Raw genomic sequence first — 27418 nt, 5'->3', positions numbered from 1 at the left:
TTGAAAGAGGCTGAAATTGCTGATGCCTCATGCATTATCAAACTGACTGCGCATATTGTGTGTGAAATGCTCAGCTTGAGAATTACAGTCACTAAGAAATAATGGAGACGCTGATACATTGAAGATGATAGGCTCATAATTAGAATGAAAGATTTTAATTACATATTTATTACTGCATACTGTAAAACTTGAAGGGAAGAACCCTGAAAAATCAGACACTTGTTTGTAGCTGAATGAAGGAGATTAAATGGGACATTAGAGAATGCAATTTCTTACACGTTCTGTAAAGATTTTTCTTTCTGATATATATGCATGCTTAAGGGAAGTAGAAAAGATAAAAGGAAGAGGAATTGAAATATCTGTGATGGAATTAAATAGTGTAAAGCTGTGTAACTGATGGCATAGCCATTCTTTATCTCCCCATGCAGTAAAGCAAATAGGCCAGATCTTACTCATTCCTACTTTGGCAGATTACACGTAGTGCACCCCAGCTGTAAGCCAGCAGGTGATGCGCACCCTGGGTGCAGCGGCATCGCTGATGGGATGTTTGGATCTCACCTAGAAGCAGTATGGCCTTACGAGAATTCCAAAAGCTGCACCGGCCTTATGGTGGCAAAATCTTGTGCCCCATTATGTGTGCCACAAATTGCTAAAGGGAAATAATAATTTCCCCAGCTTTTTTTTAATATAGAAAAATTTGGGTTCTCAACTGTGATTAAACCATACCTGTCTGTTACACACACCATTACGCTAGGTTCAAAGTAGCCCTTTAGTGAGATAAAAATAGCTTTCTTCCCTTGCAGGCTTCACATCTTTAAAGTCTCATTTCTCACATTCTTCCAGAGCAGAAGCGAATGCTGCTTTTTGTGAGTTTGCTTTGTTTTGAGCTGTTAGTAAAGTTGTAATATTTAAATTATAACAAATAAGTCTAATATTGAATCCTGACAAAGCTTTTTAAGTCTAGTACATTAGCTTTCCTGCAGTAGTCCAGTCCTCCTCCAGCAAAGATGGAGAAGGATGACTCTATTAAGGTCACGCACCCATGTTTCTTTGAGATAAGACTTAGAGCTTTCCATATTCCTTAGTAACTAGTTTATTCAAAAGAAGAGACCCAAGTATCAACCAGCTCTTACCTTTGCATACAAAGTATGATTAGAAAATATGGTGAAGATGACCATACAAGGACAAACAGTATAAAAACCTCTTAAACATAATTCAAAGGTTGTGCAAAGGCACTTTTCTTAAGTCATTGCAACAACAACTTATGAAGGGTGTAATCTGCTAATCAGACTATCAAAGAAATATCTGCTATACTGTTCCTTTGAAAAGCAACCTGAAAGAAGGGATAAAAGGTGTCAAAATTCATTAGAGTATGCTGGAAACCAGAAACTGGAAAGAAAATGTATTGAATGTCAAGAGGAGGTTAATACCAGCAAGGTCAGTATGTAAACAAGATAAATGACAGGAGTCCGCGAAAATAGATGATGTACTACAAAAGCAGTGAGTCTACATCATCTGCCTATTATCTTCAGAATTTTACAAGTGGTTGTCTTTTCTCCTTTTCTAAAATGACACTAAAATGGTTAAGCTGGTTTTTGAATATGGTTTTATGTTTTGAGTGGACTAGCGGGGAAATGCAGTGACTCTCTGAAATTCAGCTAACGATCCAAGTAATTGTGTAGGGGCATGTAGTGGAAATCACACTTTTGTTATTGTAACTGCCAAATGCTACCTGTGGTGCTGAATATGTGGCAGCAATTTTCCCTCTGAATTCTTAGTTTGTGAGCAAATTTCTTGCAAGAACTTTGAAAGAGTGCAGCTTTCTGCTTAATGTAGTTTGAAGAAATCAATGTAAAATACATCTATATCAGCCTTTCCTACCTACTCATAAAAATATTTATTAAAAAGGCTTTTGTATTAAAATCCTGTGTTTCATCTTCACCATGCTGCCTTCCATCTCCCTTACATATCAGGATATTTTGATATCACTGTTATTTGCATTTCAAACCTGTTCTTGATCTCTCACAAACAAAGGATTTGAGAACTGCTAAAACATCAAGTTTCTTAAATTTTTGAAAGCAGTCATTCTTCTGTTTTGTTTTAGGAACATGGTATTCCAACTGATTTGGGCTATGCAGTGGCTCCACACCATTCTGGAGTCTATCCAGTACATGTTCAACTTTATGATGCCTGGAAAAAGGTCTGGAATATCAGAGTTACCAGCACAGAAGAATACCCACATCTGAAGCCTGCAAGGTATAGACGAGGCTTCATCCACAAAAATATCATGGTGAGTTGGATTTATGACGTCCATGTTACAGCCACTCTACCATTTTATGAACAATTTATTTTTAAGTGGAAAAGCACAGTATCCTGAAAGTTCACGTTGTGAGAAGCACATATTGCTGTGCATAAGTAGCAAGATATATTTGACAGTATCTTGTTAATTAAAATCAGTCTGTTGCCGATGATGTTACTGCTGATGAAGGTGGCCTCCAGGCACCCTGCTGCTAACAGTTAACAGGCTGTTAACTGTTCTAGTCCTACTGTTAATAATGGTTCAGAGACCTCAAGGAAAAAGTCAACTTTGCATCTTTTAACAGAGTATTATGGGTTAGATTTTTAGCAGGTTTTAAATTTGCATAGTACCATTAACTGCAAAGGAGTTTTGCCAGTTTATGCCTTCTGAGAATCTGGATCTTGGTGCATAAATATTTCTTCTTCCATTTGAACAGTGCACAGTTGCCCTCGTTTTGCTTCCTGCCGTACAGAAATGTGAACTGCGCTTTGCGCAGTGGCTTAACCCCACAGCTAGGCTTTGAGCCCCGGCGATCGGTCTGGATGCAGGGCAAACGCTCAGAAGGTTGGAGGGGAAGACGACACACGCACATCCCCCACACCCCCTTCCAGGCTACAAAACTGCTCTGCTGAGACAGCCATGAGTCAAATCACACAATTTTTCTGTATTACATAATTCACAGCGTTGTTCACTGACAGCAGTATTTGCCAAAGGGGGTTATACAAAACTGACATGGAAGGCGTTATGCTAATACCATCTGGTCACTGGGGCGTAGGCTATTTCTGATTCACATATCGTCGTTATTGTCTGAGAAGTGTTTTAAAACAACTTTCCAAAATAGTTGATGGTGTGTTCTCTCATAACTTTCTTTTGGAGCGTGTGGGAGAGCGGTGAATGGGAAAGATCCTAGAGTGTGTACTGCGTTATACCTCTGGCTGCAGCAAGCAGTTTTGGAGGGTCCAAGTGCCTTAGCGCAAGACCGCCCCTTAGCTTATAACAGAATTCTGGTATTGTCCTTGAGTTACCATGGATACCATTTTTCTAAGCAAAAGAATAATATTTAAAAGTTTTGATCTATTTTTGGATGAAGCAAACCAAAATGATGTCCAGATATCCAGGAAAAATTGACACCATACAGATTTGAGTGATAGTTTGTTCTCCTCAAAGCAATAGCTGCATGTAAAATAATGGTTTTGTGGGTATGCTCAGGGGACATGAAGCACCTGAGGAAGACTGATTGAGTCTCAGAATCTCCAAAAGTCTCTATCATAAATTTTTGTAAAAACATGTTATTTGAAGATACATAAAGATATTTAACAGGAGGACACTTGGGCCAAAAATCTATTTCCAAGAACAGTCGTATAAAACCACCTGTTCTGGGAGTCTCAAGCTTTCAGTTCTCCAGGGCAAATGCATTAATATTTTACATCTGCAGGCTTATAGTGATGAATACATTCCGTAATAAAATCATTGTGTAAGTTTGCCAGAGCATTTCCCATCCAGTACAGCTTCATTCCCTGCCTCTGTGAAGAATTGTTCTCATATTTCATCAGTAAAATCCAAAGGTTTTTAAAAAAATATATGCACATTTATAGCAAACAGACAAATTCCATACATTTTCTGACAACTCGGGGTTTATGATCTGTGGTCACAGTATCCTGTACATTACAAAAAAGATCTTGAGAAATGAAATGACAAGAAATAAAAGTGTATCTACAGAACCGCAGTTTATGTCAAGTAAGGGATTTGTATGCTTTAAAACTTTAAGCTATCACGTAATAAATGTTCTAAATTGGACTAAAATGTTTGAGGACAATCACAGTTTAAGAATTATGTGTGAACACCAATAATCAGCTGTTGATTTTCCATAAAAAATAGACATAATGGAAATACTCTCCAGCAAATTATTTTCTGAAGTTGATAGAAAATATTTTTAAGTTCTACTGGAAGCCTTAACTACCTTTATTAGTTTCTCATATTCCAAAGGCTTGTTCTTTGCGTGTTTTTAAAAATACATGCTTTTGTTTATGCCTCTTTTTATTGCAACTGGTCTTATAAAACTAGCACAGTTGAAGGAGAAGCCGATCTTTCTTATAACATGAGTATTATTGGCAAAATTCATCATGTGTCAGTGTAGAATTATTACTGGTGGTAAAGTCTAAGCCAGAAAAACCTGTCTTTCAAATTTCAGTTTAGTTTTGGCCAAAGCTATCTTTCAAATAAAAAGTGGAACTGAATAATACAATGTAATATAGACTGATAACATTTTAGATTATGTTTCAAATTGTTTTAAAATTTTAGAAATCTTCAATGGCCAGATTTCAAATACTTAGTTTTAGGATCAGGTGTTAGACAAAATTAATTTGAGGACGTTGCTGAATTGTTGCTTATTGATTGAGATCAATCTCCAGTTTCACACAAAATGTGATGAATTTTTGGATGTTATGATTTCACTGATAATAAAAATGCTTCTTTCAGTAAACACTATTTGTTCATCTGCCAGTGTATTTATTCAACTAGATCATTATCGACTTCCGGCAAAGTTGTGATGCCAAATCTACCCAGCAGTTATCACAAAGGAACATTGTCAGTTATGTATTGCTCTGGCGTTTATTATCTCATTAAAAGTGTAAGCATTTTTGTTTTGTGAATTTCTCTTGATTATTTTTTTTTAATAAATTCAGGTGCTTCCTAGGCAAACTTGTGGCTTATTCACCCACACAATTTTCTATAAAGAGTATCCTGGAGGCCCGAAGGAACTAGACAAAAGTATTCAAGGAGGAGAGTTGTTCTTCACCGTGGTTCTCAATCCTGTAAGTACAGTGTAATTTTGAATTGCTTTTTAAAACTTAGTTGAAGGAGAATTTACTGAATGCTTCAAAGCCAATCAGCTGGGTCTCCCAAATAGTAGTGATTAGCCACAGTGAGCATTTCTGCTTTTTTAGTTAATTAAAGATCTAATATTATGTACGTTCTGTTAGTCGTACAAAGATAATCTCTACTTTTTTTCAACAACTGTTTGTTAGTAGTGCAGTAGTAGCAGCCTTTCTCGTTCATCTTTACTTTTGCATGAAATAAGAACCTTGAGATTTAATTTTTAAAAGAAGTCAGGTGTTCAGAACCGGTATTGCTATGAGGCGAGTACCTCAAGTGAAGTCCATCTCCCTGCTCTGCCAAATTCATAACCAGAAGTGTTTGGAACGCTCGTTGGTTTCACAAAGTTGCAAGCAAGGAGTGCTTGTGCTTAAATCTGTTTTGAGAATTTTCAGTTGCTGATTCATAACAGCTTCAAAGAAAAGAGTCAAGTGAATGAACCACGTAGTTGATATATCTGTTTAACCTTTTGTTTATCTTTAATGGAAGAATAAACAACAAACGAGGCTATGAAACTGCAGAATACTGACAGAAGAGAACAGTATAGTACTTCAAAATGGCACGGGATTAGGTCAGTTGCATCAAAACTGACCTTTTAGGCAAGCTTTTAGGTGAGTTTTTCATCCTAAGTCCACATGAAACATAGAAATAAAAGTAACCCATTTTATACAAATGTAATCTCTAGGACTCATTGTTCCAGAACACCAAAGGGAACAAAACATATTTCCACTCAAATCCTTTGGAATGATAGCCTAAATATTTTTGTGCCCTTTTTTAATGTTCCATAATTTAATGGAAGTCAAAAGGAATAAAGCTTCTGTCAGCTACTTCAGCAATTTCTATGCAGGTCTATTTTTCAAACCTCAAAAATCTTTCAGGCTATAGTTTGGCTCTTTGAGAGCAGTTACTGTGTTTTGTTCTCCTTTTTCATGTTCACATAGCAGAATTAGGAAATAAAAACTCTTCCTCAGCACACACGTGGTCTCCCTTCTAGAGGATGGCAGTAGTCCCAGTCCTAACTTTGGTGATATATAATCATTTCAGACACAGCATGTTAAGAGGTGAGACCTAGAAAATTCCTTGGATGGAGGGTTTTGGCACCATAGCAATGCTTTGGCAATATATGGATTTTAACTAAGAGTTTCTAGCTTAACAAATGAGTGTTAGAGGAAGACATACAGTAACAACATTTTGAGTCAGGACAAACTGTATTCCATATTGAAATACAGTCACAACTTAGCCAAAAACTATTTTACCATCTTACAGCAGTAGGGAAACAGCAAAATGTAGTATAGTTGTTCAAGGCATAAGCCTTTCAAATTAAAGGAATTAAAAGAATGGAGGGGAAGACAAGATAAGCAGTGAAACAATCATGATTATTGGTATTAATTGTAGAAGTTTGATCATGCCTGCCTAACATTCTTGAATGTGAATAAAGCAATGCCTTTTTATATATTACAATTAGATCTTTGATTTATGCCTTGCAATGTAAACTGTATGATCACCTAGTTCTGAGAAACAGGATATCCCCAAGACAATGCAGACCAAAAGAATAGAAGTTAAATGCACTATTTTCTAAATACAACTGTAAATTAATATTAGGCCAATATTTGCCCAAGACTAATTGTTGCAATCCTCTTAAGGAGTGCCTTTGAAAAGATGATGCATCTGGTTTTAAATATCTGCTTATAAACAGTTTCTAAAAGTTTCTAAACATTAGCCTGGCATGTAATCAATTTGAAGATTAGGGTTTGTATCTTTGTGGTTTTTAAGTATTAGATGTATTTATACCGTAATTTGCAAGTCAGAGTTGGGCAAAGATTAGGCATTAAAATGAAAAGTAAATAGCTTTAGGAATTTGTCTAATTATGAAGTGGCATTTTGGATTTCATAAGCTTTCCTCTGTTTTCTTTAAAATTGCTGGGACTTCTTAACATGAAACACCCAGCTTTTCAGATGACGCAAAAATTCTTTTATGAGACATTTTCTAAACATTATTTTTCACTAATGTAAAACTACGAAGAAGAAACATTACATAGGAATCATTACCGTGCCAGCTAAATAATATTCTCAACAATGAGTACATAAATATTTAGTTTCAAAAAATGGAAAATGTGGGTATAAATTGAATGTAAATCTTAACAAAGGCCTTCATTACATTTCCTGGTTTAATTTGGGTGACTGATCTTTAGTGAATGTAGTTTCTGAGGTATAAGTTATTTGGCTGACGCTTTAGAATCTTGAGAACCCTACACTGAAACAAATGCCCCTAAGAATAAAGCCCAAAATTTCTTTGCAGTTTGGCTGTGTAATAGTAGCTATTCTCAAGACAGGCTCTGCTTCCTTATAGTATGCTAGATCAACCACAGTCTGCAGAATAAACCATTAAAAACCACAGGACCATATGTGCATCTGTAAGCTTTTGACATGAGAACCAGCATTATTGCCCTGTTCCCAGGGCGTTGAACAGTCAGAAGTCCTGCAGGTAAGAAAAGCGTCAGGAAATCCTGCTCTGCAAATGATCTCTGCTAGTTACATTTTATATGGGAACTAAGAGTTGGTTTGCTGGGGTAGCTAATCTTGTGGCTGGCAAGCTGTATTTATGTGGTATGCATTTATAAACCCACGCTGCTGGTTCGATTGCTATCTGATGGTGGCTGTAAAGTGATCTCCACAGCTATGCCCGTTGTGTTCATACAGCATCTAGAATGCTGAAGTGCCACCAAGCTGAAAAAGAGTTTAAGTAGTAATATAACACACTATCTACTTTTCCAATAATATTTTGTATGTCTGTCTCTGTTAAAGAGCTTGCTGACTTCAGCGGCCCTTAGGCAAGATCGTACTATATCAGGATCTTGCAGAAAATGTTTTACAGAAAGGAAAAAAAAATAGCAGCCTTCAGTAACCCTGTATTATTAGTATACTGGCATTATTTTCCTCACATTATCGGTTGAATAATTGACTTAGAGGGAGGTTGTGTGACTTGTGCTAATTTAGCCAGGGAATTCTGTAACAAAGCCACAAGGAAAACATGCATTGTAGAACTCTAGTGATGAGTATCTTATCTGGTCAGACAACTCTCTGTCTTTGTTTTACTATTTTGCATTGTTATTGTTTTTCCTAACACTGTACTGACTTTAAAACATTTTAGCAAGTATTTTTCATGATAAACCCCTTAGAGTCTTCAGTGACTTCAGATTCATCTATCTCTGACTGCAATATTCAGTGAAGTTCTTGGATTACTAAAGCAAATTTCTGTTAAATGTCTCTTACAGTGAAATTGTACCAGTCTCCTATGTCTTGTAATTGATGAAGGAAGTGAGCAATTAGATTTTGAGCTGTATATAATGATGAGGGTAGGACTAGACACTGCCATCAACCGTATCATTTCTTCTCAGGTTTGCTAGTAAACCTCTATCAATACTTCTGAACTGCTTTGAAAATAATTAGACCTAAGAGCCAAGCCAGAGTAAGCATAGCTGAACTGAACATGCCTTTATAAAAACTATTTGACTATTTCTTTCTGTCTGCGTGCTTTTCCTCATCTGCAACCAGGAACATACATACGTGTTGCTTCTTTATGGAAAACCCTGTACTAGTTACTTGTCTGTGCCATAGCCATTGTTTCTGTAGGTAGTTGATGTTAAACGTACAACAAAATAAGCTAAGTAAGAACTGAGACCAGAACAGTTCAAAAACACTGATACAATAAACTTCTCGAAGACCTAAGTTACAAATGAGCTGCTTCTAGCTTGCACATGTGTTGCAATGGATTTAAGTACCAAACTTAACTGAGTAACTAAGGTGATCTATTGCAAAATTATTTGTTTGATATATAACAGTACTGTTCAATCATTAACAGAAACTTAGCAAATCTGACTGTCTTGGTGAATAACTATACATGTTACAATAATACATAAGCTTAAAGGCTATACACCCTTCATCTTTCCAGGAAAAGTAAAAATTTGTTTCTGGAATAGAATTCTGCTAAGGACAGCATTGCATATTGCAGCATTTTCTCTAATGATGTGCATGCTCCCCCGTGAGAGCAGCTATTAAAGATGAGCTATTGGAGCAGCTATTGTCAGATGAACACTTGAAATTCACTCACCTGTCCCACCAAGGTGATGGAGGCTACGGAGTAAGAGGCAAACATGTTGAACAGCTCTTGTTCTCCTTGAGGCCTTGTGGCCAGCAACCTAAGCTGACGCAAATGGTGTGTTAGCTTACTCTGGGTTACACAGACAGTAGGAAAATGAGTTCACTGTTTTATGAAATAACTTGCTTACAGTTAAGCCAATTTTAAAAGGCATTATTGCGAACAGCATGCTAGATCCCAGTAACAGAAGAAGAAGGTTCTTATCTGTGAGTTTGTGTATTTCAATTCCATGAAATGTACGTGAATCAAAAATTTTAACATGTGGATCTGCACATTTTGCACAGCAAAGTCAGAGGGATTTTTTCCCATTTCTTTCCCATTGTCGTTTCTATTAGTGGGGTAATACATAGGTATATCCATGTTCCTTATTCTTTAAAGCATTGACACCCTGTGGAAGGAATAGAATTGAAAATAACACAGAGTTGTATAATGAAGTTGTAGAAATCCATGGTGCAAGTGAATCCAGAACATTCTGCAGACTCAGTCTTATGTGCAGAACCAGTAGCAGTTAACTGAAGAGGATTATGAAGGAATGAGGAAGGCTCCAATGTAAAGAGAAACCAAAATGATCAAGATTGATTATACTTGAAAAGACATGAAAAACAGAAACAACTATGCAATTGCATGGAGAACCTAGTCAATGAATTCCTATTCCCTGTCTTGAAACAGAAAACCAGAAGATAGCCAATTAAATGAGGATGAGAATTATAATGGGAATTGTATCAGGATCTTCCTCCAAGGTAGTGTGTTTGACATAACAACTTATCAAGATTTGAAATACAGAATTTAATCTGTTTGGATATTCATGCCTGTAGTAGTTGGTAAGACATGGATTCCACATAAACTTCCATGCTTTATGTAACCCTCGAAAGCAGGGAAGACTTTCACAGGGGATTGCTTTTCACACATCTCTCAGCTGTAGAGTATCCTGTACTTTCCTCATACATATCTCTGATGCCATCTGCTTCTGTAGATAGCATGCTGCCCTAGATAAAAGGCCAAATGCAGGACAGACCTACTAGTTTAATTTTTTTTTTAATACGGAAAAGCTTACTGTTTTTCTAAGTGCAAAGTTTCAATGATAAAAATAAAATTAATGAAGCAGATCAATAATATGACATGGAATGTATCTCGTCTGCTGTCTACCAGTTCTTTAGATTTTATTCCTAAAGTTTATTCCGATTTGTTAATCTGTTTGATTTAGTTTTCAGATGACGATGTGGAACATATATTTTGATTCTAAAATCCAAGTAATCTAGTAAACCCAATTTGTTCTTAATATAAGACTGTAATCTAGATGAGAGGCATGGCCTAAAACAATATTGTTTGCTTCTCCTTTTCCAGTAGCATCAGTAAAAGTTAAGGTGTCTCAGTGTAACTCTGTAGAAGGCACACATAGCCCAGTCCTAAAACATCCTTGGAACTATGGAAGATACAGATCGGGAGCTTTGCTATCCTGCAAGACGAATGTTTAAGAGAAAACAATGATTCATGAAAATCTATACCTTTTCTGCCCCCAAGAAAAACAAAGAGCAGCATACAGTGATTGCTTTTCATGCACTTACATGCACTTCCTTACAAAGTACTATGTGTCTACAGATCTAAAGAAAAAGGAAAATGCCCTGTGGAGAGGCATTTGGTGAAAGCCTTCAAATGGTTGACAGCCCAACAATGAAACTAATGTGTAGCCAGCTGTGTGTTCTCCATATGGTTCACAGCAGTACTGATCAAGAGGGAAGACTGTTAATGGTTTAGGCCCTGGGTCTGATTGATCTTAAAATAATTGTAATCTTTGTATGCATTCAGTTCTAAGTATTATTTTCCTCTAATTTTTACCTCTCCCAAGTTACAGTGAGTAGAGCTGTTATTAAGCTAATTGATGTGCAGCAAGGGAGAAATTATCTCCTTTAGCACTGAAAATGAGAGGATGTATATAAGCATCAGCAGAACCTACTGTATCTTAATGTGACCCTGAACAAGATGAATAGTCAGGCTTTGGGACTACAGAGAAAAACACAAAACCAAAGGCATTCAGGCTCGAATCTTCCCTTTCTGTCCATCCGTCTTTGCACAACCTCATATTTAATCGTATGGAGTGCGAGAGGCAGGGAAGGTGACAAACATGTTGAGAAGCGCCCTGACGCGCAGGTGCCTCGCTGAGCTGACATGTGGGGTTCATCGTCGGCATCCCACCGCAGCGCCACTGGGAGCATAGCCTGGGCTCTCCGGTGGGCTGGTTCAATTGGGCAGGCTTGGCCTGCTTCCTGGGTGAGTGAGAAAGGCAACAGTTTCATCTCTTCCCTGCCCCTCTCATGCCCATTTAGGAACTCTTGGGAACTCCAACGGTAGTTCGGCGAGTTGCCATGAACTGGGGTGTGGAGAGAAGTCAGTTTTGCCTAGCATCTTGGTTGACTGCCAGACACAAGTATTCCTTGTCTTCCTATCTGTTCTTCAAAACCCACCCTTAAAAGCCAGAGTCTGGCATTTTGTGGATGGAATAGACAAAATATAAAAAACCCTAAATGAGCAGGCAGCATGGAAAGACTGCGGAACAGATGGGATTAGCTATCTAATTAGAGATGATTCCTTATAACAGTGTACAATAAATGCATTGAAATTGTGGGCAATAAGCAAACTTTGCCCTTCTTCAAAATTCTCAAATGGAAAGCCCTGTACAAACAGTTTACAGCTCCTAGGGAAGGAAGTCTCTTGGACAGTACTGCCGACTGGGAAATTGAGTCACAAGGAGCAATTTACAGAGGAAGGCAAAAATAAGTTTGTGCAACAGCTGAAAGTAAACTCAGGTTTCCTGACTGTCAGATTAATAACCCAGAACTACGTGAAATATGTGGTTTTCTTTTATATTCTAAATCTTCCCTGGCTCCATTATAATTTTAGTGGAGACAGTGCTATGTAAATCAAATGCAACTAGTTGGCTTGCAGTCTTTGCAAGTGGACAGATCCGCAGCAGCTGTGAAACCAGCAGGACAGTCTCAGAACAAAAAAGGGAGTTGCAGGCTGGAATCTCTCTGCGGTGGAATTGAACACAGCTTTTCTGGTAGCATACAGGTCTAAAAGGAATATCATTCAACTATTAAAAATATACATTCAAGCATAGACTGCAATCTAATTCATTATTCTATCACTTTGTTAGTCTAATGGAGCAAAACCAGCTGTTACTGAGTCTCCGAATACCTTGAACAAAACTCTTCTGAGTAACACGAAGACAATATCAGAACTGCAAACAGAGTGTGCACAATGCCAAATTAATTGGAATATAGGCGTTCTGAGAGTTAGACATACTCTCGTGGCCTGTAAACATTTGTTCAGTAGCTAAAATATCAGCAGTATACTAAATTGGTAATGCATCTGCTTCTAGTGCCTAGCAGCGATCACCTAATTGGTTGTCAATCATAATTTAACTTCATTTTAAAGTGGTGTGCTTAACTTCATTGAGTCGGGAGGCCTCAATGCTGCCTTTTAATGTTGTTGGACAGATTGGAGGGTGACACAGAGCCAATGACAAAAGTACCTTGATTACTGGTTCATGAATTTATTCAAGTTGGATTGCCTGCAATAGATTTATTATATGGTAAAAAATTGAAAGACGTGCCCAGTCCATAAGAAATAGTTATTACCGATTTTTTCTTATACCAACTCTTCTAGTTGCAGATTTAAAATGTCAAAATAATAACAAATCTGCTTAACAACATCAATGTCACTGCAAGTCTGAGTCTTCCCTCCACTTCCCTGATGCTTGCCAAAGAGGGTACAACTAACCTCTGAAAAGGGAGTCTTCTCTCTGCTCTTGGGTTACAGTCCGATCCTGACAGCTTAGTGCAGCGGTCTCCAAAGTGGGGTATGTGCACCCCAGGGGGTGTGCAAGATGATCCATTTGGGTGTGGGAAGAAAATACTGGAACTTCAGTATTAGAAGTATATAATTTATAAATGAATATGCATACATTGGGGGTGCATGCTCAAAAATTTTTACCGAGAGGTGTGTGCAGTCAAAAAAGTCTGGAGACCACTGACTTAGTGGACTACTGTTCTACAGGCTTTTTACTGTTCTAGAGGCTTTTGTGCTTAATTTGTTTCACTCTGCTGTAGGCATTGCCACTTCTTTTCTTTCCTGCATTATTGCTGTAACCGAAACCAAATCGAAAAGTCCTCCTGATGCGGTACACCGTTAAGGAGGTATAAACAGAAAAGGAGTATCAAGAAGAATAATAGCAAGGTGTAAGTGCAACCTATTCATCTGCAAAATGTTTGTGTAAAATGGAGTTTGAATATGAAGCAAGGTAGGTTCTGCTTATCAGGATATATGGAAGGCAGTGGGAATATTTGCAGGCTGCCCAGCACAAAGGTATCCACTCTGCTGCTATCCATCAGAGCAGCTAGTCTTACCGTAAATCATTTCTGTCCCCAATGTAGAGAAGCTTCATAATTCACCCTTCCAGACCTTCACAGGGAGCTTGGTAAGGGGGTGTGTGTGTGTGTGTGTGTGTCTTTCCTGCTATCCTTGAATGGTTCTTCTCATTCCTGTCTTTCCAAACATAGAAACCCAGAACACACACATGGCATAAGCCAGCAGCTGTAAGAGGGACTCCTCACACTTGGGAATGAAAGGGTAATGTCATTCCTTTGGGAGGCAGGCGCTGTTTCTGTCAGGAAAACGACTGTTATCAAGACTGTAGAAGCTTAGTTAGTAGTGACCTTACTGTATAATTTTAATAGGTGCAGCGTCCTAATACTGCACTGATCACTGTTTTTTAAAATATCCAGCCTATTGGAATAATATCCATTGCTAGAAGCTGGGTAACTTGTTGCATATTTTCACTTTGTGTCAATTGCTTGTCAAGCATCTATTATTGTTTTCTCTGTTCTTGATACATACATTAGGTTATGCTGCTTCATCTTTTCCCAATACATATGATTTAATAGCAGCAACTCAATCTTGGTCTCAACTCTAATTTGTTGACCTAGAAACTATTGCTTCTAATTGGGAAATGTCATAGTAAACACACACGCAGCACAGAATGAGCATTCAAAAAGATAATAGCTGTTTCTCCTGAGTGCTTGTCCTCGTTTCCCTACATTTCTGCAGTACTAGTCAGAATTCCAAATAAAATCAGGGATTGGGAAGGAGTGCAAAACAGAAATAGCCCTCCACCCTTTCATTCTGGAGAAGAAGGATTGCGGAAAAGCTGAGGAGAAGCTGGAAGGAGCAGGTCATACGGCTGCCTGTAAGGTTCTGTGAGAAGGCAGAGTAAAGCACCTTTGCTACTCTGATCCAAAGATGGGTTGGGAGCAAGAAAGGAGCTGCTGCCCAGAGGCCACATTTGGTCCCAAACCATCATTTTAAAAATTGTCTGCATTCCATTTCAGTCCCCTCATGAAAGATGTTAAATCCTGTGGAGAGTGTGCATTGAAGTGCAACCAAGATGATAGTTTGTTTATGAGGAACAGCTAAAATGGGTGATCCTTCTTGCACTGAGATAAAGAAAATGCTGAGATGCCCTGAAAGAAATTATTTTAGAAGAGAGCTGGCAATAATAAAATCACATAAGCTCTTTTTAACTGAAAGGGAGGCTAAAATGCTTGTTAGAGTAAATATGAATCCATTCACAGCTGCTTCCCTTTTGAAGAAGGAATGAAGAAATATATGAAGCTCTATTTATATTTTACAGCATTTCCCAGAGGCGCAAGTTTACTGAACAAATAGTGTTATTTACTAGATCCGGTCTTCTGAGCTGCCCACAAAGGATTCCTTTTATATCTCCTGATCTGTGGTTTTAAGATAATAAATCTTTAATAGCATAGCGTGCTAACTGTTAGTTGACACAGAAAGAGTAATCATTCTCATTAGTTCGAACTTGTTTGAATGAAACAGAACGTGGTATGGTAGAGAAAAGCAAAGCATCATAGCTCAATGTGGAATGCAAAAAGTAATAATTATGTTTTGTCTTGGTGTGAAACTGCACACCTGCAAATGGAAGGGTAATGATACGAATTTCCATCCTTCTGCACAGCTTGGTAGGAAAGCAGGGAAGTGGGTAGCAACACACTAGCCCTTGCAGCTGGGCCAGCACCAAGGTGAAATCCCTCAAACTGGTACTTGGATATCATTTTCTCCTTGTAGCCAGGGAAACCAGAGGATCGGCTTATACATGTCTCTCAGTGCCGTGGCTGTGTAGCTGTTGTCAACAAACTCACAGGAATGCCCCTAGAGTAGGAGAGAGTAGCTGGCAGGTTAGCATCATCTACTGTGAGCCATCTCTCATAGGGACCCCTCATGTGCAAAGTGGTCCAAGATCATTCTCCAAGAAATGTAAGGGCAGCCATTGCAGCATCATGCTCCTGATAGTTACACAGGCTGCTAGCTTGGCCTGTAAAGACCTCTTGCAGCTGAAAGCAAGAGTAAGTAGTTCTTAGGTCAGATCGGGTGAATTAGGCCCTGGATCAGCAATATTTCGTTGTTCTATGAAGCTCAGGATTGTAGTTTGCTAATTTTACATATGTAGCTGTGGTGATTTTACCTGGAATTTATTTGTATGGTATGACAGGAGGGGAAAAACTTCTGTTCAGATTTTCCTGGAAGATAGTATCAGCTGATCTGTAATATTTTTTATGCCTTACAGAAGTAAAGGAGACCTTTTCTACAATGTAAAGTTATATATGAGATCGTGTATTTGGTTACACTAAGAATGGACTTCTTTACAAGCCAGCATCTGATTGTCTTTTTGTTGTAAATAATTAACCATAAAGCACTTGACATGAAGAAATAACTGTAAAATGGGAACTAAGGTCTCTGATATATTTTTCCGCTTCATTGACATGGTTTCATATGCTGGAATTTATTTATGATGATACGTCCGATCAATTTTTCAGCCTCCACTCTGACATTCTTAAAATTAGAGTGATATTCCCTTCAGGGAAAGAATAATACATATTTTCCCTGAACTAGCAATCTTTTCAAGTTCTCTTGCTTTTTCTTCCTGGGCAGCACTATAGTTGTTGGCAGGTAAGGAGTTGTCAAGAGGTGAACTGACATAAATGTCAGAGGTCAACCCATGTGTAGGAAAGAAAGAGGCTGCCAAGAAAACAAGTTAACCTTTTTTATGGAAACCCTTGGATTGTATCTTTGTTGAGAACAATGTAGTCCTCTGGCTGGTCTGTTCCTGCTTTGAGACTGAAATAAAAAAGGAAACTTTGAAAGGTTGTACATTTGGCAAAATGCTCATTATTGCTTGCCTAAAGGGGAGGTTGCATTTTTTTCCCAATCTCAGTTGTCTCAAAGGAAAGATTGTATCCTAATGATTCAGCAGTGTATATCTTCCAATTTTACTTGAGTTGGACAAACTGAAGCCCTCAGCTTACTTTATAAGCCAAGAGGTGTCACTAAATGACGCTTAATAAAACACATTTTCTGTATCTATTCACTGCAACTACTCTGTAGTGTTACAGTTAGGTGCTCAAAAATAGAAGTTCAATAGCTTTGAATGTTTTATATCAAAGGAAGCCAGTGTTTTAAATACTCTGAAACAGGAGAATACATGTGTGGATTCCAGTTTCTCATTCTTTTCCTTTTCCTTTTTTAAACTGAAGGCTGGAATTCCTTTACGAAAGATTAACTTCAGTTCCTGAACTAATTTCAGAATTATGGCCATGGTAAGCCTTTCTAAAGTGGCTTCCATCAAGTTTTACTTTTAAATAGAAATTGCCCATTCATGGCATTAGCAGGTTTATTTATAAAAAGAGTCATGTTTCTAATTTTTTTAATGGAAATTAGTCTGGAGAATTTATCTTGAGAGTGTTCTCCTATTAAAAAAAAAAAAAAACTTTTGAAAAAAAATCACTGCTAGAGAGGCAAGGGTTTGCAGATTTTAGTGTTTCATCAGTGAAAATTTACTTTGAAAATGATCATTTTGCAAAGCAGAGGTTTCAGTCTTCAGCCTTCAGGTCCCTGAGAGACCGTCCTTGCAGTCTGTATTCCTGCTCCACTCATCAGCGTGGTTTATGTGCATTCATTTGGACCAAGGGATGTAGCGGGCAGGATTTATCTCAGTAGCAATTTCACAGTAACGTGTTGGAAAAGGAAAATATAAGAAGCCTTACTGGTGTTTTTTTGTTTGGTTTTTGGTTTGTTTTTTTTTTTTTTTTCATTTGGGAGCATTTTATCCACAATTATTAGGAAGTACTCAATCAGGTTTCAGATTTTTTGTGTTGGCTTCTGAGTGTGAGTCAAGTGTCTGCCCAGTGCTTGCAGAATAGCTTTGTGGAAGAGGTGAGGTACTTATATAAAACTTACAGTTGGAGCAACAAGATTTGAATCACAGTAATAGAGGTCAGCTACCCTCTTGGTCTTTGACTTCTTCACTCTTCCACGAAAACAGAATTCACACTTTTAATATTGCATTTGTATTCCACTTGAACTAAAACTGTGGGTGTTGTTTTTGCTGTGTTGTCCATTAAGTAAATTTACATAGAGATTACATCAATATTGTACAACCCCCGGGTAGGACTGCATATCCTAGTTCACACAGAGCTCATAGTACCTGTTCCCCAATTTTCTTCATTGATTGCATTGAGTTGACTTGAGAAGGAGGATGTAATTCAACGAAAAGCAAGGATAGTAAGATCTATGCTAATGTGATCAAAGTCCTGCAGCTCTAAATAAGAGCAAAATGCAAATTAAATTTATATTATCTGTGGTTACACTGCCATCTAGTGATAAAAAGAGTCAATGTCTGCTTTCTTTTGTTTTCTAAAGATTAGCATCTTCATGACACATTTGTCTAATTATGGAAACGACCGCCTGGGGTTATACACCTTTGTGAATCTGGCCAACTTTGTTCATACCTGGACAAACCTGAAACTGCAAACTCTTCCTCCGGTTCAGCTGGCTCACAAGTATTTTGAACTATTCCCTGAGCAAAAGGACCCTCTCTGGCAGGTAGGCAGGCTTGCTGATGAAGAGATCAGACAAAAATCGTCTTGATGGTGGTTTTTGTGACGTTCTTTGTTTCAGTTTCTTGTAGAGAAAAGCAGTAATATTTTTAGATTTACAAGTTGGTTCCATAAAACAGCTTACTGAAGCTTCAGTGTACGTGATTGCTTTCCCTGTTGCTTAAATCTGATAGAATCCTAGAATCGTTTAGGTTGGAAAAGACCTCTAAGATCACCAAGCCCAACCACTAACCTACGACTCCCAGTCCACCACTAAACCATGTTCCTATGCACCACATCTGCACATCTTTTAAATACCCCCAGGGATGGTGACTCAGCCACCTCCCTGGGCAGCCTGTGCCAGTGCTTGACAACCCTTTCAGTGAAGAAATGTTTCCTAATATCCAGTCTAAACCTCCCCTGGCACAACTTGAGGCCATTTCCTCTTGTCCTATTGCTTGTTACTTGGGAGAAGAGACCAACCCCCACCTCACTACAGCCTCCTTTCAGGTAGTTGCAGAGAGTGATAAGCTCTGCCCTGAGCCTCCTTTTCTCCAGGCTAAACACCCCCAGCTCCCTCAGCCGCTCCTCACAAGACCTGTGCTCTAGACCCCTCACCAGCTCCGTTGCCCTTCTCTGGACATGCTGCAGCAACTCGATGTCCCTTTTGTACTGAGAGGCCCAACACTGAACACAGGATTCAAGGTGCGGCCTCACCAGGGCCAAGCACAGGGGCACCATCCCTGCCCTGCTGCTGCTGGCCACACTCTTCCTGATACCAGCCAGGGTGCTGTTGGCCTTCTTGGCCACCTGGGCACACTGCTGGCTCATGTTCAGGCGGCCTTTGACCACCACCCCCAGGTCCTTCTCCACCAGGCAGCTTTCCAGCCACTCTTCTCCAAGCCTGTAGCATTGCCTGGGACTGTTGTGACCCAAGTGCCCAATCCAACACTAAGCCTTGCTGAGTCTCATACAGTTAGCCTCAGCCCAACAATCGAGCCTGTCCAGATCCCTCTGCAGAGCCTTCCTACCCTCAAGCAGATTGACACTTCCACTTAACTTGGTGTCATCTGCAAATTTACTGAGGGTGCACTCAGTCCCCTCGTGCAGAGTATTGATAAGGATATTAAACAAGATTGGCCCCAAAACCGAGCCCTGGGAAACACCACTTGTGATGGGCCGCTAGCTGGATTCAACTCCATTCACCACAACTCTCTGGGCCTGGCCTTCCAGCCAGTTTTTCACCCAGCGAAGAGTATCATAGAATGTCCTGAGTTGGACATACTCCATACTCAATACCCCACAAGGAGTATGCCCATCCAAGCCATAAGCAGCCAGGTTCTTCAGGAGAATGCTGTGGGAAATGGCGTTAAAGGCTCCATTTACTGTCATTAGTTCATTTTATTTGTGACTTTACTTGCTTTTAGAAATGTGGGAGGTGCAGGAAAGGCATATTTGTCTTCTCCTTTTGGAACTAACAGGAATGAAGCATTTGGCAGAGAGATGTATATGCATATTCTAGCAATTGGCCGTTAAAGAAATGAGCTTTTCTCCAAGTGTGTGAGGAGAAGAGGGCATCCAAAAAGAGGAAAGAGCAGTAAGACCATAGCTACCATAATGGTAAATCTGACTAGCCAAGTCGAAATAGATTAGAAAGTTATTCACGAAAGACTGAGAACTGCCCAAGCAAGAAGTTTACCAGCACTTAATGCACTGATGTTATCAACTCTGCTGCTTGATTATCCCGCTGCCGTAAGCGGGCAAATTGAAAATATGAGGAATGTGAAGACCTGCTAAGACTGAAGCCTGCAGTGACCTTAGAGTTGACACATCTTCAGCCCATCAAGCAGCGCTAAGAGCACAGTCCCTAAAGAGAAACTGCTGCGCCAAGGGTGAACGCTGTCATGTTCTTTTTGCACACGCTCAGTGACGGTTCAACCAATTCAGCGGAATGTCTGAATGCTGTAGGTACTCATACATACATACGGAGGTCCCTACAGTGATTATATGTATCCCAAATGTCATCCTTTTGAGGTGTTTTGCTGGAAATATTCTAAGGAGCAAGCTGTACTAAATCAAACGTAAAAATGTATTTAAGCTTGCTTACTCAAATGTTTTCTAGAATTGGATTTTGAATTGCCAACTTAGAATCTGAGTATGAGATTGCAAATTTGGACTTAAATATGTGTCTTGAAATTCATGCCGTTATTGAATAAAACATTGAACTAGAGGGTAAGTGTCAAGAATTTTGCATAATGTTCAGGGAGAATGAATTTAAAAAATTGAAATTAGCCTGTAGCCAAATGACTTGAAAAACTAGAATTACTTAGAAAATAAATTTGTAATGGTGACTAACATATACTGAATATGGTATCTTTTGCCTATAATGCATGTGAATCTGAACACAGCTATATTTTTTAAGCCTAGAAAGTTGGTAATTCCCTTCATCTCAGTGCAGTACTGCCAAACAACAGTGTCAAAACTGCAAGTAGCATTTCTAAAACAAATTTAAACTGTTTCAGTTGTAAAGCAGCACATGAAAAAACAGGATTCAATATTATATACTGATTTGAACTGGAGGATTAGAATATGTATTTGTGAATAGAAATCCTTAAATTATAATTAATTTACTATTTTATTTTAAAAACTACAGTATGTACAGGGTGGTAGCTGTTACAGTAATGTAAAACAAAAAGTCATTAATTAGGTGAGTCATTAGCAATTTTAAGTTTTCCTAATTGGTACGTAAATATCAATTGATTTTGAATGATTCCCACATCTTAAGTATGTGGGATCAAATTTGTCTTTGGCATAAGTCTGCTGAACATACTGATGTTTCATAGGAGAAATTATCTTGTGCCAGGGCCTGTTGGGTACGTGGGGCAACTATACATATGTAGGAACGAGTAAGAACAAAAAACAAGTTTCTTCAACATATTTATCAAAAAAACCCAAAAAACCCAAACCAGTTTCTGGCCTGGATACATTGCAGATACCTTTCTGACTCGCTGAAATAGTTCTTTAATACACAACGTGGCTTTCTGTCATAAGAGAAAATAATATTTTCTGGTAAGAATATTTGTACATTGGTGAAAAATTGGTAATTTATATACACATTATTTGAGAACCTTATCAGCTGTGATTACCAATGAAATTCTTAGTTGTTCTTCTCTGTTCTAGAATCCTTGTGATGACAAACGGCACAGAGATATCTGGTCTAAAGAAAAAACCTGTGATCGATTACCAAAATTCTTGGTTGTAGGACCCCAGAAAACTGGTGAGATTTTATTGTATTTCAACAAGATAGGCCATGTGTAAGTTCAAATAATTATACCGATTAATCACTTTTTACGCAGACTGCTGTCTGGAGATCTTGATCATCTAATAGCATTTTTTGATCTTCAGATATCATCCAAATATAGTTTAATAATGTAAGTTACAACAACAGACAGTACACATATTGAAAATGCAGGGTTCAGGTGTGTGTTGGATGTTTTTGGCTTTATGTCAAAATGAGTAACACTTTGATAAAGAGATCAACAAGATAGACAAGATCTTGTCAAAGCAGGAGGAGGAAAGGACAGCCATTTTTCAAATGGTGTAGATTCTTAAATGCAAATTCTTGTCTGTCCTGCAAGCATCTTGTTTACAGAAACTTGTTATTTCATGGCCTTTATTTCAAGCCGAAGAGGTTCCTAATGGACAGTTTGAATTGCAAGGTTGCAGTAGTTTATAAATTAACTTAATGGTTAATTTTCTTCTCTGTAATCAGAAAATTGCCTATGTGCTTTCTTTCATCTTCACCAATCTCCAGTAGCTACTGAGTGCAAGATTTTTAAATTATCTTTGTGGCAGTCTCATAAAAACCAATAATTATTTTTAAAACAGTTATTAAAAGTGCGAAAAACAGATTTCAGCATTGGCACTCCAATTTCTGTGCTAACTATTTACAGCTCTTTAAATGTCTTCAGTTTAAAAGCACAGAAAGCACAGATTTTTTAGGTGATATAAATCAGCATCCCCTCACTGAAATGAAATAGAATAAAGCTGGTTTAGTCCACCTGCGGGTGTGACTCCCCCAAAAAATGCGTGTGTACCTTTTTTAATCTTGGACTTTTATCCTATTTGCAGGTACCACAGCCTTGTATTTGTTCCTGATCATGCATCCTTCCATCATTAGTAACTCCCCCAGCCCAAAAACCTTTGAGGAGGTACAGTTCTTTAATAGAAATAACTACCACAGGGGGATTGATTGGTAAGATGGGTTATTAGTATAAATATAAAAGTTTATATATTGTGAACAATACAAAAATGACATTACTGTTGGTAATGGTAACAGTTTCTATATAGAGTGAGATACAAAAATAACCTTCAGTGTCCTTCTAAAATGATAAATACATGTCAATAATAATCTTACTACAGAATATCATAAATGCACTAACTTTTCTGAGGCTTTCTTGTAAATATCCATATATTAATATATGCAAAACAGTAACAACATATGTATTTCTCATTACACATGCCTTTGAAGTTGGGACAGTAATGGTATTTAGTTGGATATATGGAGGCAAAAATTATGTTCCTGTTGGAAATCTTATTTCTTAAGAGAAAAAAAGGTGATACCAAGGAGAGGCGCTTTTTTTTCCCCTTTAAACAGGATTTAGAAATAGCAATCAGGTAAAAGGGGGACCGGGAAAGTCTCTCAACATGTTTTTCAAAGATCAGGTAATTAGGAGAACGTTAGCATCTCTGTAGGGTTAGTAAGTGGTGTGAAAAAACAGTATGTATCACTGCTGCTGTGTTCACTATGGCTACCAGGGAATTGCCAGATGTAGCTACACCCAGAAGGTCATTCTTGATTTCTCCTGCTTTCAGAAAGTGCTGCAGTATAAAGCACTACAAGGTGACAAGCGGTAACGTGCTGTAGTGGCTGGGGAGCACCAGTAAAAGATTATTGATATTTTATCTTGTTTCTTTTTTTCCCCCCAGTTTAAGGGAAAATAGTTTTCTTGCCTTTGACTTTGTATTCATCCGTAAAATTAACTGGGTGAACACTGTTATATGGTCTTAGCGCAGGTACGTCAGATCTAATTTCTTTTTAAGTGACTTAGTTTTTACAGTTATAACGGTTGCAGCAGCTTCTTATTACAAAGTGTGGTGTGTTGGCCAGTTATTACCAAGAGAGAAATGCTGGCTGAATGGAATGAATGGAAATTAGAAAACCGACTCTGCTGTGGAGACTTTTGAAGTCAGAGAAGATGACATGCAAGTGAAATATAGCAGGTCCACTCTGATGGAGGCAGCCTAAGTGCTGTGAGCCAGTTCTTCCACAAAATCAATGTTTTCGTGTTGCTAGAAGACCACTTTGCCACTTCTTTCATTTCTCCTGATGTATCCACTTCACTAACATGCAGATACAATTTGACTGCTAGACATGTGCCAAATCACCTTCATCTTAATGCAGCACTGGTGCATAAGGCTCCCTCCCAGTGGTCAACCTGTACAGACCAGGCACATCCTTTTGACAGGTTCTCATTCTACAGCACCCATCTGGCTACTTGTACCTCTGTGCTACATGCCCCACTCACCCCTGCCAGGTTCTCACGGTTAAGTCGTGGATACTCAGAACTACCAGTTGGTGTAGTTGCTTAACTCTTAGATTTGCATTCTGTCTGCTAGACAAATCTGTCAGACCTTCAGTCTGATAGGGTGTTTTAATGCCGGCATGTAATGAGCTTACCAAATGGTAATTAGATACAAGGTCTCTCCTCATTAGTCCTTTAATTGGCTAGGATTCTTTCAAGGGAAGAGTATTCACAAATAACAATCAGTTCTTTTCCTTTATGGTTATGGAGATATAGCTTTTTCCCAGAGCTGACTCTGACTTCGTCTTTGTCAGAACTTAAATTTAGACCAAGGCTAACTACAGAAGCAGCAAAGGGTTCTTTCAGCCCTCAGCAACCTCAATACTGCCGTCTTGAAAGAGGTATAGATGCATATTGTAGTCTCCCAGTAAAGATAACAGACAGTAAGGTGAGAACTGATATTTCTGATCTTGAAATTAAGAACTCTAAATAGACCGGTCATGCATTTCTTTATGCAAGCATTGTTACAGATTTCTTAGACAAGTTTCTCTAAAGCTTTCTCAGCTTTGCCCTTGTTGAATTCAATAACTGTCTCATGAACGAGGCACTAATCAAGAATTCTTCAGTCTTTGTTCAGCAGAAATGTGGAGCCTAAACTTTAAAACCTCTTGATATCCCACCTGGTCCAATCTCTTCACCATTTTTCACGGACACTGCATCAACTTCTACTTTTCTCGAATTTGCCGTGTTGTCTAAAGAATCAATTAACTTTTTCCCCAAACACGGTGTAGTGCTATATTTAATGTTAAGTGTTTCCTTATAAGGTTGGAGTCCTCACTGCCTTCTATTTACTCAGTCTGCTACCAGGACTTCAGTACAACAGCATAATGACATGGTACATGATCTAGACCAGATTTGCCTTTAGTGTCTCTTGCCTCTTTCAAAGTTGGCCTTTTTCTTTGCTATTGATGTTCTGGTAAGACATTTTGAGGTTAAACAGTCAGGTTGGGTCATTAGTTTCTAATAATTTTATTTGTGAGCAGCGGTTGGTATAGCCTCATAATTTTCATCAAATCAGCCCTAATATTTTTGGGAAACGGAGTCCATTGTTCAATGAAATAGTATCATATTCTCAGGTATTTGCATTAGCGTTAGGCAGATAGGTACACTTAGTTAACTAGCAGGGCAGTGACAGCCATGCATTCTGTTCTGTTTGGTTGTCCTCAGCTTTTCTACATACAGTCTGCATGTGAGACTAGCAGTAGCTATGCAGCGTTGTAGCAGAATTTTCAAGTACAACTGTGAGCATATTATGCAGGGACCTGCCCATCCATCACCCCCTCACATGACGTCGTTTAGGTCTCTCTGGTACAAGGTAATCTACCAGCCGCTACTCTTGAATGATTCCACAACTACTATTCCTTATCTAGTGCATAGAAAATTGTCATCCGAAGGCCAGCCCACTTCACTTGCATAATTCTGATGACAGCTTTCCACATGCCAAAGAAGCACAAAACAATAACTTGGCAATGTTTGCTTCTCTATACATAAAAGTCGCTCATAAGAATTAACTTCTCAGAGTGAGGTGTCACAGAGTTCAGTTTCTTTAGGCCACTGTAGGTTCCTTCCTTTTCTCTAAGTACCTTGTAATCAGTGCCTGTGTGCTTATCATCATCTTTTGAGATTGTGTGTCCTAAACAAAACTGCACGTGCATCAGTCAGTTCCATCCTACCGAGTCTTCTGGCCTTGGCTGCAACGGTCACAATTTCAAAGCCAACAAGAGCACATCATTTGTATTAGAAGTAGCTCACTTCTGTGAAGAGAACAAAGTCTAAGCACTGGAAGAAATCTCAGTCCTTAAGCATGATCTTCAGAAGAGGTTGTTTTAAATGGCATTTATTTTATCAATACAAAGTTTAACTGAAAAAACAAGAAGACCAACATTTCCCATTTATTCTTTTCCCCAACAATAATGAAAAGTGGTCTGAGGGCCATGGATAAAGAAGTCTGTATGTGACATAGGAGATTGCTGGAAATTAACTGCAACTTCATAACAAATGAGGAAAGCTCATAAAGAAAACTAAAAGGAATACAACCTGTTTCCACAAAAATGTGACTCTTAGAACAGTAAGTGAAAGATGATGTCACTGCTTAGAAACCTTTTACTTGATCAAGCTGGGGGTGGGGGGAGGGTGTTCAGTGCATCTTCGCCACATGAGCGAGCTCTTTTCTCTTTTGAGTAAAAGCAATTCTGATACTGAATATCTTTTTCTTACAGTATTGCACTGTAATTGATGTCAGCAAAGGGCCAGATTTGGAAAACTTATTTTCTGCTTTTGACTTTGATAGGAGTTTTTTCTGACTGGAAGTGAGGATTTGCTAATTTTAAGAAGATACATGCATATCGTGACATTTTCATCCAGTTACCAAAAAATAGCTGCAATGTCTAGTTACATGTAGTGAGAAGAAGAAAGCTAGTACCAAGTAAAATATGATCAAAAATATAATGAAAATTTCTGTTTGCTTTTATTTGGCAGTTAGGCTATTACTGTAGAATAAAATACACTTAACAGATTCGTCAACCTTTGTGTGACTTTTAAGTAATTCTGAGAATGATGTTGCTTTCCTAGGTACATGGATTTCTTCCCCACTCCTTCTAATGTCACCACTGACTTCCTCTTTGAGAAAAGTGCCAACTATTTCCATTCTGAGGAAGCTCCTAAGCGAGCTGCTTCTCTCATCCCCAAGGCCAAGATCATCACCATCCTCATCGACCCCTCCGATCGGGCGTATTCCTGGTATCAGGTATGCACTTTGAAGAACACGGGCAGGCACAAATCAAGGTTTTCACCTTGACTCCTCTCTGTGTGTCCTTTCAGTATATAAGTATATAAAGGGTTTGGATAACGCAAGCTTTTGTTTGTCAGTCCAGTCAGTGCACCATATATGATCACCCCCAGGCTGAGGTATCTGTCAATGTAAACACAAAAACCTTTCAACAGTTAAAATGCCAGAAAACACCTTTTCGAAAGTCTGCCTGTAATATTAACATGTAATAATGCTTACTTGTTTGATTAATTTATGTAATCTCACATACAAAAATTAGTTCATAGACACAGTTATTTAGCTCATGCTCAAAATACAAGATAAAGACATTTTTGTTCTTCTGGTCCACAGATTTCAAGAGGAATTTGGCAAAATAAAGATACTAAAAATAAAAAAACAGAGAAGTCCACAGAGAAGAAAGTTCTTAGAACTTCTGTGACATATCTTTTGGTTTTTTTATGATAAATAGTAATCTCAGCCCTGAGTCTGATCCCATAGCTTACCCTGCTTTGGACAGGAAGCTTGTCTAGACACCTACTGAGATCCCTTCTGACCTGAATTATCCAGCGATCCTCATAAATACCAGTGTTCAAATTTGCCTTTCTCCTTATTTACCTTGTGTAAGCTGGAAAAAGAAAATATGAAGCTACTAGAAACAGAGCATCTTAGTATTTGTGTTTATTATGCCCTATTCATTTGTACAAAACCTGCCACTCAGTTTATTGA

The 27418-nt window shown here is 38.4% G+C and overlaps 1 protein-coding gene across 2 annotated transcripts in view; it reads left to right on the top strand.

Moving 5' to 3' along the window:
• LOC104043995 (bifunctional heparan sulfate N-deacetylase/N-sulfotransferase 3) overlaps positions 1 to 27418 on the top strand; it is a 75740-nt gene that overhangs the window by 37014 nt on the left and 11308 nt on the right. The window contains exons 5-10 of one of the 2 annotated variants that reach the window (XM_064450559.1): positions 2105 to 2290; positions 4984 to 5112; positions 18105 to 18287; positions 21461 to 21557; positions 22412 to 22535; positions 26497 to 26671. In XM_064450559.1, the coding sequence (XP_064306629.1) occupies positions 2105 to 2290; positions 4984 to 5112; positions 18105 to 18287; positions 21461 to 21557; positions 22412 to 22535; positions 26497 to 26671 (894 nt within the window). The remainder of the gene's footprint in view (positions 1 to 2104; positions 2291 to 4983; positions 5113 to 18104; positions 18288 to 21460; positions 21558 to 22411; positions 22536 to 26496; positions 26672 to 27418) is intronic. The other variant, XM_064450560.1, reaches the window with a different exon arrangement.

Source organism: Phalacrocorax carbo, chromosome 4 (genome assembly GCF_963921805.1).
Source record: "Phalacrocorax carbo chromosome 4, bPhaCar2.1, whole genome shotgun sequence".
Lineage (NCBI taxonomy): Eukaryota > Metazoa > Chordata > Aves > Suliformes > Phalacrocoracidae > Phalacrocorax > Phalacrocorax carbo.
Note: the sequence above shows the minus strand (reverse complement) of the source record. Positions and strands in the feature narration are given on the sequence as shown.